The sequence below is a fragment of the Tachyglossus aculeatus genome, chromosome 12 (assembly GCF_015852505.1).
Source record: "Tachyglossus aculeatus isolate mTacAcu1 chromosome 12, mTacAcu1.pri, whole genome shotgun sequence".
Classification (NCBI taxonomy): Eukaryota; Metazoa; Chordata; class Mammalia; order Monotremata; family Tachyglossidae; genus Tachyglossus; species Tachyglossus aculeatus.
In genome coordinates this window covers 43,780,419-43,796,599 of record NC_052077.1, presented here as the reverse complement: position 1 = coordinate 43,796,599, position 16,181 = coordinate 43,780,419, and the positions used below count along the sequence as shown (strand labels likewise).

General features: G+C 51.4%; 2 protein-coding genes across 2 annotated transcripts in view; one reads left to right on the top strand and one right to left on the bottom strand.

Moving 5' to 3' along the window:
• Positions 1–2,669: 2,669 nt before the first annotated feature.
• SLC25A4 (solute carrier family 25 member 4) lies at positions 2,670–13,189 on the bottom strand. Its single transcript, XM_038755186.1, has 4 exons — positions 13,020–13,189; positions 9,928–10,414; positions 6,167–6,307; positions 2,670–3,049 (listed from the first exon to the last, which is right to left on the bottom strand). Exons 1-4 carry the CDS (start codon positions 13,128–13,130, stop codon positions 2,892–2,894), a joined length of 897 nt encoding a protein of 298 aa, XP_038611114.1. The 5' UTR covers positions 13,131–13,189; the 3' UTR covers positions 2,670–2,891.
• The window catches only part of LOC119935730 (EF-hand calcium-binding domain-containing protein 6-like), an 87,268-nt gene continuing 77,363 nt past the window's right edge, over positions 6,277–16,181 (top strand). The window contains 1 exon segment of the mRNA XM_038755185.1: positions 6,277–6,332. Coding sequence (XP_038611113.1) covers positions 6,277–6,332 — 56 coding nt within the window.

Here is a 16,181-nt window from a genome sequence, read left to right as displayed (position 1 = left end):
CCAGCTCAGTGGTGGGTGAGTTACACAAATTCCATAATGTTCTCCCAATGTGGAGATTGGAAATGAGAAGTATGTCCTCACGTGGACATGCGGCTTCCTGAGGAGGCGATTCTAGGATTCTGGAGGCGTGAAGTCAGGTATGCATCGCAGTCTAGGGGCATTTATATTTAAGCGCTTAGTGCAGTGTTTTGCACACAGTAAGTGCTCAGTAAATATGATTGATTGATTGATTTATAGCATGAGACAGACTTCTGGGCTGGACTGGTCTATCCCAGGATAAGGTTAATGTTTGTCCGTCCTCTCTTGTCACCACCATAGCTCACGGCTGGAACTGTTGCAAGGTTTGCCCTCAAACTGGGTGTTAATTTTCAAATGACCAGCTTTAAAAAATGCTCTGGTGGAGAAAAAGTCCTCAGGCAAGAACTTGTAAGAAGTTCTTATCTGCGGCACTTTTTACAAAGGTTAATGCCTGGGTCCTTTAGGCATTTAATATTTACCCACCCTCAGCCCCACAGCACTTATGTCCATATCTGTAATGTATTTATATTACCGTCTGTCTCCCCATCTAGACTGTAAGCTTGTCGTGGGCAGGAAGCTTGTCTACCAACTCTGCTGTATTAAACTCTCTTGTTCAGTCTTATAGACTGTGAGCCCACTGTTGGACAGGGACCGTCTCTATATATTGCCAACTTGTACTTCCCAAGCGCTTAGTACAGTGCTCTGCACACAGTAAGCGGTCAATAAATACGATTGATTGATCACTTAGTACAATGCTCTGCACACAGTGACTACTCAATAAATACCATTGATTGATTGATTGTTCCCTCCCCATCCCCCCCGCCTTACCTCCTTCCCCTCCCCATGGCACCTGTATATATGTATATATGTTTGTACATATTTATTGCTCTATTTATTTTACTTGTACATATTTATTCTATTCATTTTATTTGGTTTATATGTTTTGTTTTGTTGTCTGTCTCCCCCTTCTAGACTGTGAGCCCGCTGTTGGGTAGGGACCATCTCTATATGTTGCCAACTTGTACTTCCCCAGCGCTTAGTACAGTGCTCTGCACACAGTAAGCGCTCAATAAATACGATTGATTGATTGAATGAACCGAGGGGTCAGGCCAACAGCTGGCAGCCATGGCACCCCTGTGCCCTCACCCACCATAGGACGGCAGGGGTTGGGGTCTCAGTGATTTCCTCTGTTCCCCGGCGGGCTGTCTCCTTGAATAAAATGAGGTCAATCAGTCAGTTGTATGCGTCGGAGGCCGTGGGTTCAAATCCCGGCTCCGCCCCTTGTCAGCTGTGTGACTTTGGGCAAGTCACTTCACTTCTCTGGGCCTCAGTTCCCTCATCTGTAAAATGGGGATGAAGACTGTGAGTCCCTCGTGGGACAACCTTATATCTACCCCAGCGCTTAGAACAGTCCTTTGCACATAGTAAGCGCTTAACGAATACCAACATTATTATTATTATTATTATTATTATTATTATGTCTGAGTACAGGGCACCGTACCAAGAGCTCGGAGCGTATCACAACAACGAGGCCCTTACACTCCCTGCCCTTGAGGGGCTTGCAATCAAATGGGGGAAGAGAGACAGACGAGCATTATTTACCCTGCTGTGGAAGCTGCGTTCTCCGTAGGACCTGGCGACGGCAAGGCCGGAGAACACCCTTCGACGGCGAACGTCTGGAAGCAGAGGTGTCGGAGGAAGCGCTTCCATTGTGGGGAGAGTTACGGCGCTCCAGGTTACAGGTTTTCCTTAGCGGGAGTCTATACGAGCAGTATGTCTGGGTTACGGGAGAGCTGGGTGGGTCTGCACAGTGCTCTGCACAAAGTAAGCACTCAATAAATACGATTGATGGATCGAGTCTTAAATGGAACAGCACTCGGCCCTTGGTAGGACGGTGGATTGTAGTCTCGGACGCCGTCGGAGATTTCCTTGGGCACGAGAACTGTAGAGATGACTTTAAGCGTTTCCTGTGGGCCAAGCACCGGGGCAGATGGTGCAACACGAAGAGAACAGACACAGTCCCTCGTTTCACGTACAGCTCGCAGACTAAGAGGGAGGGAGGACTGGGTACTTCATCCCCATTTTACAGATGAGGAAAAGCAGCACGGCGTACTGGATAGAGCCCAGACCCGGGAGACCGTAGGACCTGGGTTCTAACCCTGACTCCGCCACTTGTCTGCTGCGTGGCCTTTGGCAAGTCACCACACTTCTCTGTGCCTCAGCTACCTCATCTATAAAATGGGGATTAAGGCTGTGAGCTTTATGTGAGACAGTGACTGTGTCCAACCAGATTAGCTTGTATCTACCCCAGCACTGAGAATAATAATGATGGCATCTGTTAAGCACTTACTACGTGCCAAGCGCTGTTCTCAGCACTGAGAACAGCGCTTGGCACGTAGTAAGTGCTTAATAAATGTCATCATTATTACTAATATTAGGAAACTGAGGCACAGAGAAGTTAAGTGCCTTGCCCAAGGGCCCTCGAACCTAGGTTCCCTGACTCCCAAGGCCATGGCTCTCTACACCAGGACAGGCTGTTTCTTCCGCGTTTTGAGTGCTGGCGTGCTCAAATGGCTGGTACTCTAATGGTTAGCATTTAGGGAGTGGGACTTGGTGTTCACCGAGGCATCCCGTCATCAGGTAAACTTCTCCACTCTGTTATCACGTCTTTATTTGGGTAGGTGTCGGCAGGTGACCGGGAACACGGGTTACTGTACGCGGGCTAGGCTACGTTACACGTGCGGGATTAGATGCCTGTGAAGGGAGCGGGTTGACGTGGCGTGACCTTCCACTGTGACCCCGTGGCTTCCTGGCCTGCCTGGAGCAGCCCTCCATTTCCCTAGGAAACGTCTAGCGGCCCCGGAGCCGGGAGATCAGACGTATTTCTTGATCTCGTCGTACAAAACTAGCACGAAGGCGCCGCCCATCCCCCGCAACACGTTGGACCAGGCCCCCTTGAAGAAGGCTCTGGACCCCTCGTCTTTGGCGATCTTCCTCCAGCAGTCCACCGTGCCTTTGTACATGATGTCTCCTGTTGGGGAGACAGACAGACAGACAGACAGACACACACACACCCAGGACAGTGATGTGATGCCAATTTGTACTTCCCAAGCACTTAGTACAGTGCTCCGCACATAGTAAGCGCTCAATAAATACGATTGATTGATTGATTGATTGACAGTGGCTCCAGCGAACTGTCTTTTCTCCTCCGACCCCTCGAGTATTTCCCGTGGGACAGACTATCTATCAGACTATCTATTACTCTATTTATTTATTTATTATTACTCTATTTATTTATTTATTTTACTTGTACATAGCTATTCTATTTATTTTAGTTTGTTAGTATGTTTTGTTCTCTGAGGCACAGAGAAGTTAAGTGCTTTCCCCAAGGGCCCACAGTCGGTTTTGTTCTCTGTCTCCCCCTTTTAGACTGTGAGCCCACTGTTGGGTAGGGACTGTCTCTATATGTTGCCAATTTGTACTTCCCAAGCGCTTAGTACAGTGCTCTGCACATAGTAAGCGCTCAATAAATACGATTGATTGATTGATTGATTGATTATCCCACTGGACTGTGAGCTGCAAGAGGGCATCTTTTACACAGTAAGGTTTTCCCAAGCGTTCAGTGTACAGCTCTGGGCGGGTAATATGCCTGTTTATTGTCATATCGAACTCTCCCAAGTGCCTAGTACGATGCTCTGCACACTATAAGCGCTCAATAAATATATGATTGATTGACTGCATCCGGCAGACACCCAGGACAGTGCTTTGCACGCAATAGGTACCCAGTCCACTGCTCTGCCCACAGCAGGTGCTAAGTACAGCATCATTTGCATGGTAATCAATCAATCATATTTATTGAGCGCTTACCGTGTGCAGAGCACTGTACTAAGCGCTTGGGAAGTACAGGTTGGCAACATATAGAGACAGTCCCTACCCAACAGTGGGCTCACAGTCTAAAAGGCACTCAATTGATATCACCTCCTCCAGGAGGCCTTCCCAGAATGAGCCCCTTCCTTCCTCTCCCCCTCGCCCCCCTCTCCAGCCCCCCATCTTACCTGCTTCCCTTCCCCACAGCACCTGTATATATGTATATATGGTTGTACATATTTATTACTCTATTTATTTATTTATTTATTTTACTTGTACATTTCTATCCTATTTATTTTATTTTGTTGGTATGTTTGGTTCTGTTCTCTGTCTCCCCCTTTTAGACTGTGAGCCCACTGTTGGGTAGGGACTGTCTGTATGTGTTGCCAATTTGTACTTCCCGAGCGCTTAGTACAGTGCTCTGCACATAGTAAGCGCTCAATAAATACGATTGATTGATTGATTGATTGATTATGATTCAATCACATTTATTGAGCTCTTGCTGTGTGCAGATCACTGTACTAAGCGCTTGATTGATTGACAGAAAGCAACTCAGCTGAAGGTGAGTTCCAGAACCAAGGATGGGTCCCCGATTGGTCTTGGCCCGGCCGAGGGAAACCAGATAACCAGATAACCAGCCAGGCCTCAGCGCCCGCCCAAGAGAACCAACTTGGGAGAGTTCACATATCCAAACTGCGGGCGGCCTGCCCTCACCCCTTGGCTTTCTCACGCAACTCTATCCTCAGTCTGGCCCTGAGCTACAAGGAAATAACTGGGCCATGTTTAGGATCCCGAACAATTTGAGGCCGCCAAGCCAACAGCCCCCCGGCTGACAGTCACACCTTAAGATAGTCTAACTGTCACCTGTCCCTCCCTGCGAGGCAGGATGGGACAGGACTTTCTCTCCCCGACTTTACAGAGGAAACCGAGGCCCAGGGTTGGCGACTTGCCCGAGTTCCCGCAAGCAAAGCACAGGATGGAGGGCAAAGTGGGACTAGAACCCGAGCATCCTGATTCCCAGCCCTCTTCACTTCCCACTGGGCCCTGCTCCTTCCCTAGACCTCTGCGACCCAGACTTTACTGTCGGGGAAAACCTTCCAGGGTGGCAGGGATCTGCCCATCTCCTTGGACTGGAAGGAAACAGAGACAGTCTCTCTCTTCCCCCTAAATCATTCTCCTTCACTTTATCAGACAGACAGCGAGGTCTTGGATTTCCAAGCCCCTAAGAGGAGCCCAGGGGAAAAAAGTCAGTTTGTGGTGGGTAGGGGAACAGGATGAGGAATCCCTGGCTTTCCCCTCCTTCCAAAGAACTCTCTCTCCCTCCTCCGTTCTCTCTGCACATAGATCTGTACCCCTTAAGCGTTCGCTATTATTATTACGGTATTTGTTACGCACTTACTATGTGTACTTCCCAATCACTTAGTACAGTGCTCTGCACACAGTAAGCAGTCAATAGATACGATTGATTGATTGATTGATTGCCAGGCACTGCACTCAGTGCTGGTGTGGAGACAAGCAAATTGGGTTGAGAGTCCCTGTCCCATGTGGGGCTCACAATTTCAATCCCCATTTTACAGATGAGGTAACTGAGGCACAGGGAAGTGAGGTAACTTGCCCAAGGCTTCACAGCAGACAAGTGGCAGAGCTGTCATTAGAAACCGTGACCTTCTGACTCCCAGGAGCACACTAACCAGTGCTTAGTACAGTACCTGGCACATAGTTAAGTGCTTAACAAATTCCATTTGTATTATTACCTCACCCTCAGCTCCGCAGCACTTTTGTCCATACCCATAACTTACTTTTTTATATTAACATCTGTCTCCCCCTTTAGACTATAAGTTCCTTGTGGGCGTGGAAGGTGTCTACCAACTCTGATGTACTCTCCCAAGCAATTAGTACAGTGCTCTGCACATACACAGTAAGCGCTCAATAAATGCCTTTGATAAGCAGTGTGACTTAGCGGAAAGAGCCCAGGCTTGGGAGTCAGAAGATGTGTTTTCTAATTCCACCTCTGCCACATGTCTGCTGTGTGACCTTGGGCAAGCCACTTAACTTCTCTGTGCCTCAGCTCCCTCATCTGTAGAATGGGGATTAAAAGTGTGAGCCCCACGTGGGACAACCTGATTATTCTGTATCTACCCCAGCGCTTCGAACAGTGCTTGGCACGTAGTAAGCGCTTAACAAATACCAGAATTATTATTGTTATTATTATTATGACGGATTGATTGATTGATGGGGGGGGGACGTTCTAGCCCTGGGAAAGGCAGGAGCCCGGTCTTACCCCCTTTGCGTCCCGACTGCATCATCATCCTCCGCCGGACGGTATCGAAGGGGTAGGACACCAGCCCGGCCACCGCCGTCACCGTCTGAGCGATCATCCAGCTGACCACGATGTGCACGTTCTTGGGGTCTGGCATCATCCCTGCCGACAGAGCCACGAACCCTGGGTAAGCACTGGGGTCCCACCCCCACACCACTCCTCCGGGCCACCAGAAGCAGGAGGTCTCTGATCCCCAAGCGACGTGGGGAAGAGCCCCTCCACTGATGGGGGCTAACAGTCCTACCCTTCTCCTCAATTTCCCCCTCTTCCTGTCCTCATTTTCCTCTTCTTTATTCTCCTCCACTTCAACCACTGCTCTTTTCCTTTCTTTTCTTTTCCCCAACTCTTCCTCTACTTCCTTAAACCAGCTCCTGGCCTCTCCCTTCATCCCCCAACCATTCCCACCCATCAATTTTCATGATCTGCCAGTCCAGGGCACTGTCTCTGACACTTGGAAGGAACCGTGTGCTGGTCTCCCATCTGAAGGGGGACACTCACCCTCCTAATTAAGGAGGCACCACTCCACACCTCTGACTTTCCCCTCTCCACCCCTGACTTTTCTCCAATGATCCAATATGGGCCATCCTATTCCCCTGAGGCTCCCCTCTCCATCCCTGACTCTTCCCTGTGAATCCATCCTATCCTATCTCGGCTTGATTACTGTAACAGCCACCTTGCTGACCTACCCGCCTCCTATCTCTCCCTACTTCAGTCCATCCTAAGCTCTGTTGCCTGGATTGTTTTTCTACAAAAACATTCAGAACAAGTTTCCCCACTCCTCAGAAACCTCCAGTGGTTGCCCATCCACCAACCTTCGAAGCAAGCAAAAACTCAATCAATCTTGGCTTCAAAGCTGTCCATCCCCTCGCCCCCTCCTACCTCACCTCCCTTCTCTCCTTCTCCAGCCCGGCCCGCACCCTCCGCTCCTCTGCTGCTCACCTCCTCCCCGTGCCTCGTTCTCACCTGTCCCGCCGTCGACCCCTGGCCCACATCCTACCTCTGGCCCGGAATGCCCTCCCTCCACACATCCACCAAACTACCTCTCTCCCTCCCTACAAAGCCCTACTGAGAGCTCACCTCCTCCAGGAGGCCTTCCCAGACCGAGTCCCCACTTTTTCCTCTCCTCCTCCTCCTCCCCTCCCCATCGCCCCCCTCCCTCTGCCCTTCCCCCACCCCTCCCCACAGCACTTGTGTATACTTATACATATTTATTACTCTATTTGCTTTATTAATGATGTGCATATAGCTACAATTCTATTTATTCTGTTGGCATTGACACTTGTCTACTTGTTTTGTTTTGTTGTCTGTCTCCCCCTTCTAGCCTGTGAGCCCATTGTTGGGTAGGGACCGTCTCTATATGTTGCCGATTTGTACTTCCCAAGCGCTTAGTACAGTGCTCTGCACACAGTAAGCACTCAATAAATACGATTGAATGAATGAATGAATCCAACAGAAACTCCTTACCATCGGCTTTAAAGCAGTCAATCACCTTGTCCCCTCTTACCTCACCTCGCTGCTCTCCAACTACAACCCAGGCCGCACACTTTGCTCCTCCAATGCCAACCAACTCACTGTACCTCAATTTTGTCTATTTTTCCACGGACCCTTCGCTCGCGCCCTGCTTCTGGCCTGGAACACCCTCCTTTTAATATCCAAAAGAAAAGACAGTGACTCTCCCCACCTTCAAAGACTTATGGGAGGCACATCTCTTCCAAGAGACCTTCTGTGACTAAGCCCTCATTTGCTCTTTTCTCATTTCCTTCTGCATCACCCAGACTTGATCCCTTCTCTCATCACCCCCTCAGTACCATGCCACACACACACACTATATTATAATCTCTCTATCTATATATGTGTATCCATAATTGAGTCATATATACACATAGGACTCAACTATGGATAGATAGATAGACATCCATAATTGATTCATTTATATTAATGTGTTTCTCCCCCTCTAAACTGTAAACTTGTTATGGGCAGTGAATGTGTTTATTATATTGTTGTGTTGTACTCTCCCAAGTGCTTAGTACAGCTCTTCGCACATAGTAAGCTCTCAATCAATATGATTGATTGATTGATCCAGCATAGACCATCCTACACCCCTGACTCTCCCTTGTAAGCCAGTACAGATCTTCCATTCATTCATTCAATAGTATTTACTGAGTGCTTACTGTGTGCAGAGCACTGTACTAAGCGCTTGGAAAGTACAAGTCAGCAATAGAGACAATCCCTGCCCACAACGGGTTTACAGTCTACACCCCTAACTCTCCCCTCTCCATCCCTGACTCTCCCTCCATGATCCAACACAGACCATCCAACACCCCTGACACGCTCCGTGTTCCAGCATGAACCATCCAACAGCCCCAACTCTCCCCTCTCCAGCTCTGAGTCCCAGCACATCATCATCATCATCATCAATCGTATTTATTGAGCGCTTACTGTGTGCAGAGCACTGTACTAAGCGCTTGGGAAGTACAAATTGGCAACATATAGAGACAGTCCCTACCCAACAGTGGGCTCACAGTCTAAAATCGTCAAATGCACAGATCGTCAAACCCCCCTGACTCTCCCCTCTTCATCTCTAACCCTTTCCCAGTGACCCATCACAGACCATCCAACACTCCTGACTCTCCTTCTCCATCATCAATTCTCCTACTAAGATCCAGCACGGACCCTCCAACACCCCAACTCTCCCCCCTCCATCCCCGATTCTTCCCCCCTCATAGTGAACCACCACAGATGCTGATGATGGATCTACCCAAGTCCCTCTGGAGCCCCTGATGTTACCGACTGCAGAGCTACTTGGGGAACAGACTTCATCCACCCACCTCCCGATTCCTTCCTTTCCTCTTCCTATAAATGCTTCCGTCCCAGAGTTGGGCTGATACAGAGGAGGCTTCTAGGCTGTAAGCTCATTGTGAGCGGGGAATGCTCTTATGTTGTAATAATAGTAATCATCAATCGTATTTATTGAGCGCTTACTATGTGCAGAGCACTGTACTAGGCGCTTGGGAAGTACAAATTGGCAACATATAGAGACAGTCCCTACCCAACAGTGGGCTCACAGTCTAAAAGAATACTAACTATGGTATTTGTTAAGCGCTTACTCTGTGCCTACCGCTGTTCTAAGTGCTGGGGTAGATACAAGGTAATCAGGTTGTCCCACTTGGGGATCACAGTCCTAATCCCCATTTTACAGGTAAGGTAATTGAGGCACAGAGAAGTTAAGTGGCTTTCCAAGGTCACACAGCAGACAAGTGGCAGAGCCGGGATTAGAACTCACGTCCTCTGACTCCCAAGCCCAGGCTCTTTCCACTAAGCCACGCTGCTCGTACTCTCCCAAGTGCTTAGTACAGTACGCTGTACACAGTAAGTGCTCAATAAATACGGTTGACTGATTAGGCCAGGACTCCCTGCCCCGCTGTGAACCACTAATCTCCGCTCGGCCTATTGGAAAGAGCACTTGGGCAAGTCACTTAACTTCCCGGTGCCTCGGTTCTCCTGTCCTCTCTCCTGCTTAGACCGAGAGCCCCACGTGGGACAGGGACTGTGTCCAACCTGATTACCTTGTATCTACCCCAGCACTCAGAGCACTGTCTGACACATAGTAATCGCTTAACAAATACCATTAAAAAAACGCCCAGGGTTGGGGGTCAAGAGGGGAGACAGGAGTGGGGGATCCCTCCAGCCCAGGGTTATTGGGGTGGGGGGACGTCCCTCACCCTTGGCGGTGTCATATACACCGAAGTAGGCAGCCCTGTAGATGATAATGCCTTGGACGGACACGCTGAAGCCCTGGTAGAGGCCTTTGAGGCCATCCGACTTGAAGATCTTGGTGAGGCAGTCCCCCAGCCCGTTGAACTCGCGCTGGGCAGCGCCCTTGCCCACGTCGGCGGCCAGCCGGGTTCGGGCGAAGTCCAGCGGGTAGACGAAGCAGAGCGAGGTGGCCCCGGCCGCACCCCCCGAGGCCAGGTTGCCGGCGAAGTAGCGCCAGAACTGCTTGTGGCGGTCCACGCCGCCCAGGAAGATCTGCTTGTACTTGTCCTTGAAGGCGAAGTTGAGGGCCTGGGTGGGGAAGTAGCGGATGACGTTGGCCAGGTTCCCCCTCCAGTAGCTCAGGAAGCCCTGCTCCTTGGGGATTCGCACCACGCAGTCGATGATGCCCTTGTACTGCTGCTCTGCGGTGATCTGCTTGCTGGCGTGCTGGACCTGTGCCAATGGGGACAGTGGGGTGGCAGGGGGGACATGGGGAGGGGGGGAAGATGGGGAGAGGGGAAACAGAGAGGGGGAGTGAAGGAGATGGAAGGGGGAGGAGAAAATCAAAGAGGGGGTGGGGAGATGGAAGGGGGACGGGGAAATGAGGAGGGGGTGGAGGAGAATCAGGGGAGAAGGGAGAACAGAAAGGGCAGAGGGACGATGGAGAAGGGCAGAGAAAGAGACGGAAGAGCGGGCAGAGGTTTCCAGGAGACAGAGGGGAGAGATATACAGGCAGAGGGAAGGAAAGAGACAGAGATTGAGGAAGAAGTTGAAAGCAAGGAGGAGCAAGGAGAGAGGGAGGGGACCGGGAGAGACAAGGGGGAAGGGAAACAGTAGGAGGGAGGGAGAGACAGGGAGACAGGGAGGGTTGGGGGGTGAGAGGGAGAGAGTCTTTATTGCTGTATTGTACTTTCCAAGCGCTTAGTACAGTGCTGTACACACAGTAAGCGCTCCATAAATACGATTGATTGGTTGATTGCTCTGCACACAGGAAGAGTTCAGTAAGTGCTTTGCACATGGTAAGCGCTTAACAAATGCCATCAGTCATTCATTCATTCAATCGTATTTATTGAGCGCTTACTGTGTGCAGAGCGCTGTACCAAGCGCTTGGGGAGTACAAGTTGGCAACATATAGAGACGGTGCCTACCCAACAATGGGCTCACAGTCTAGAAATCAGGAAGATTTGTTAATAAATACGACTGAATGAATGAATGACACGATTGATTGGTCCCGCCGTCGACCCCTGGCCCACGTCCTTCCCCTGGCCCGGAATGCCCTCCCTCCACACATCCGCCAAGCTAGCTCTCTTCCTCCCTTCAAATCCCTACTGAGGGCTCACCTCCTCCAGGAGGCCTTCCCAGACTGAGCCCCCCTTTTCTCTCCTCCCCCCATCCCCCCATGCCCTACCTCCTTCCTCTCCCCACAGCACCTGTATATATATGTACAGATTTATTACTCTATTTTACTTGTACATATTTACTATTGCTTTTGCTTATGATTTGCATACAGCCTTAATTCTGTTTGTTCTGATGATTTTGACACCTGTCTACCTGTTTTGTTTTGTTGTCTGTCTTCCCCTTCTAGACTGTGAGCCCGTTGTTGGGTAGGGACCATCTCTATATAGATGGTCCCTCTTATCTATAGAGAAGCAGTGTGGCTCAGTGGAAAGAGTCCGGGCTTGGGAGTCAAGGGTCAGGGGTTCGAATCCCACTCCGCCACTTAGCTGTGTGACTTTGGGCAAGTCACTTCACTTCTCTGGGCCTCAGTTCCCTCATCTGTAAAATGGGGATTAAGACTGTGAGCCCTCCGTGGGACAACCTGATCTCCTTGTAACCTACCCAGTGCTTAGAACAGTGCTTTGCACATAGTAAGTGCTTAATAAATGCCATTATTATTATTATTATATGTTGCCAACTTGTACTTCCCAAGCGCCTAGTACAGTGCTCTGCACACAGTTAGCGCTCAATAAATACTAATGAATGAATGAATGATTCTTTCATTCATTCATCAGGACCCGCCCGGGCCGGACGCTCTCTGACCCATGTCCTGCCTTGTGGACCCCTGCCCCTGCCCCGGGACACTGCTCGGGGTCGCTGGAGGTTGGGAAATTGGGGCCCAGGGAGCATGGAGGACGCCACCCGTTATTCCTGTATAGGGCTGGGCACCGCACGCTATAACCGGAGCGGCGGCTCGGGTGTCCCGAGACAGACCGAGTTTCCAAATTTAGTCACCGGACCTCGTGGGGTCATCCGACACCAAGAATCCGGCCCCTCCCCCAGGGGCCAGACCCCCCAAATCACAAGCTTCCCCTCTCCCCCGTGCCAGCCCCTGGGCCAGAGTCGGTTGCCCAAACTGGAGAAATGCTGGCCCAATTTCCCCTTTCCCAGTCCCACCTGCCCCTCCCCACTTCCCCATCAGCCTCCCCTCCTCCCTGCTCCAATCTCCCATAACCTTCAATCGATCAAGGGCATTTATCGAGCGCCTACTGTGTGCAGAGCACTGGGCTAACCCTCTCCCCCAGCACCTCCGGCCCCTTACCCTATCCTGCTCCCTAGCCGTCCTCTTGTCCTCACATAGTAATAATAATGATATTTCTTAAGCACTTACTACGCGCCAAACTCTGTTCTAAGCGCTCGTCTAGATAGAAGATAATCAGGGTGTCCCACGTGGGGCTCACAGTCTTCATCCCCATTTTCCAGATGAGGCCCAGAGAAGTGAAGCGACTTTCCCAAGGTCACACATCAAAGTGACGGAGCCGGGATTAGAATCCACGCTCTCCGACTCCCAAGCCCGGGATCTTTCCACTGGGCCCAACTGATTCTCACGAGCCCTCCTCTCCCCGCAACTGCCCTCCCGCCTCCAACTTCCCAGAGCCCCCCGCTCGACCCCCAGTTCCCTCACCCCATCCTGGTCCCCCAGATTCCTGCGCCTCGGCCCAGTCCTCCCTACCTCCTTCCCCATCAACCTCCCAGCAGCATCCATCCTCCACCCCCTGCCTCCCGCCTCCTCCTCCTCCTCCTCCTCGCCCCCAGTGACCCCTGACCCCCACCCCCAGACCTGCAGTAACAGTTTGACTCTCTCGATGGGGGCCACTGCGGTCTTGGACACGGCGGCCGCGACGCCTCCGGCCAGAAAGTCCTTTAAGAAGCTCATGGCATGATCCCCCATGGTGACCTTCGACCTTTCCGGCCTATCCTGGTCCTGTCTGTCACCCCGCTCCGGCCCGGTCACCCCGCTCTGCCCGGAGCCCCCTCCCCCGGACCTCCTTATAACCCCCTCCCCTCGCCCCCCACCCCCCGTCCCCCACTGCCGGCCAATAGCGAGGGGAGGGAGGGACCCCCCGGCTGGGTCATTGGCTGGACAGGCGACGGACCCCACCTCCCCGGGCCCGCTTCCTCTCTCCCTGCACCCCTCCCCAGCATCGTCTCTTATTATTACTAATAATAATAATGGTATTTGTTAAGCGCTTACTATGTACAAAGCACTGTGCCAAGCGCTGGGGTGGATACAAGCCAATCGGGTTGGACACAGTCCTTGTTCCGTGGACAGTCTCAGTCCCCGTTTTACAGATGAGGGGACTGAGGCACAGAGAATAATAATAATAATAATGGCATTTATTAAGCGCTTACTAGGTGCAAAGCACTGTTCTAAGCGCGGGGGAGGTTACAAGGTGATCAGGTTGTCCCTCGTGGGGCTCACAGTCTTAATCCCCCTTTTACAGATGAGGGAACTGAGGCACTAAGTGACTTGCCCAAAGTCACACAGCTGACAATTGGCGGGGCCGGCGTTTGAACCCATTCATTCATTCATTCATTCAGTCGTATTTATTGAGCGCTTACTGTGTGCAGAGCACTGTACTAAGCGCTTGGGAAGCACAAGTGGGCAACACATAGAGACGGTCCCTACCCAACAGCGGGCTCATGGTGCTCTTTCCACCGAACCACGCTGCCCAAGGTCACCCAGCGGACAAGTGGCAGAGGCGGGATTAGAACCCATGACCTTCGGAGTTCCAGGCCCGGGCTCTAGCCACTACTCCAGGCTGCTTCTCTTCCAGCCCCTTCCCCCTTGCCCTCCTGCCCCGTTATATCCCTGATATATCCCTGATATATCCCTCCCCTGAGCCCCTCTTCCTGCGGCCCCCTCGGTCCCCCCCCTCGGCCTGGGAGTTGGGAAAGGAGCCGGAAGTCCTTCCTGCAGGGTCGTTTGAAGGACTAAGTCCAACCGGCCTCAGGGAGAAGGGGGAGAAGAGGGGGGGATCAGAGAGCACGTGCCCCCCCTATTTATAGCCCCTCTATCCCTCCCCTTCCTCCCTCACTAGCTCCTGGCAGGACGGTCGGCGGGGCAGGACAGGCTGCCCCTTTCTAGGAATGAGCGGGGGCGGTGAGGGGGCTCCAGGGGAAGGGGCGTCCAGACAGTCGGTGGGGGCCGAGGCTCTGGGGGACACTCACGAAATCATGACCACCCCGGCCGGCAAGCGGAAAGGTCCCTGGACGGGGATGGGAATATTTCCATCTGGTCTCCACCGACCTGCAGGTCCTTCAAAAATGGATTCCCTGCTCCGGTAGGGGCTTGACCCCAGAGTAATAATAATAATAATGATGGCATTTGTTAAGCGCTTACTATGTGCAGAGCACTGTTCTAAGCTCTTGGGGGGGGATACAAGGTGCTCAAGTGGTCCCACGTGGGGCTCACAGTCTTAATCCCCATTTTACAGATGAGGGAACTGAGGCTCAGAGAAGTGAAGTGACGTGACATGTGGCGGAGCCGGGATTTGAACCCATGACCTCTGACTCCAAAGCCCGGGCTCTTTCCAATGAGCCACGCTGCTGCCCCTGCCTCTGTCCTTGTCCCTCGCCCTACCCCTATCCTTATAATAATAATGGTATTTGTTAAGCGCTTACTATGTGCCAAGCACCGTACTAAACGCTGGGGTGGCTACAAGCAAATCAAGTTGGACCCAATCCCTGTCCCACAGGGGGCTCACGGTCTCAATCCTCACTTTACAGATGAGGGAACTGAGGCACAGAGAATAATAATAATGATGATGATGGCATTTATTAAGCGCTTACTATGTGCAAAGCACTGTTCTAAGCGCTGGGGAGGTTACAAGGTGATCAGGTTGTCCCACATGGGGCTCACAATCTTAATCCCCCTGAGGCCGGTTTGACTTAGTCCTTCAAACGACCCTGTAGGGCTCACCTCCTCCAGGAGGCCTTCCCAGACTGAGCCCCTTCCTTCCTCTCCCCCTCGTCCCCCTCTCCATCCCCCCCATCTTCCCTCCTTCCCTTCCCCACAGCACCTGTATATATATATATATATATGTTTGTACAGATTTATTACTCTATTTATTTATTTATTTTTCTTGTACATATCTATTCTATTTATTTTATTTTGTTATGTTTGGTTTTGTCTCCCCCTTTTAGACTGTGAGCCCACTGTTGGGTAGGGACTGTCTCTATATGTTGCCAATTCGTACTTCCCAAGCGCTTAGTATAGTGCTCTGCACACAGTAAGCGCTCAATAAATACGATTGATGATGATGATGACTTTCGGCTCCCTTCCCGGCCCCCAGGCCGGCTTACCCCAGGCACAGAGAAGTGAAGTGACTTGCCCAAGATCACCCAGCAGACAAGTGGCAGAGTCAGGATCAGAACCCTGCGTGGCCTAGTGGAAAGAGCCCGGGCTTGGGAGTCAAAGGTCGTGGGTTCGAATCCCCACTCTACCACTTGTCAGCTGGGCGACTTTGGGCAAGTCACTTCACTTCTCTGGGCCCCAGTGACCTCATCTGTAAAATGGGGACTAAGACTGTGAGCCCCACATGGGACAACCTGATAGCCTTGTATCTACGCCAGTGCTTAGAACAGTGCTTGGCACATCCTTATAATAATAATAATAATCGGTATTTGTTAAGCGCTTACTTTGTTGCCAAGCACCATACTAAGCGCTGGGGTGGATACAAGCAAATCAAGTTGGACCCAATCCCTGTCCCACAGGGGGCTCATGGTCTCAATCCTCAGTTTACAGATGAGCGAACTGAGGCACAGAGAAGTGAAGTGACTTGCCCAAGGTCACCCAGCAGACAAGTGGCAGAACCCAGTGTGGCCTAGTGGAAAGAGCCCGGGCTTGGGAGTCAAAGGTCATGGGTTCGAATCCCCACTCTACCACTTGTCAGCTGGGTGACTTTGGGCAAGTCACTTAACATCTCTGGGCCCCAGTGAC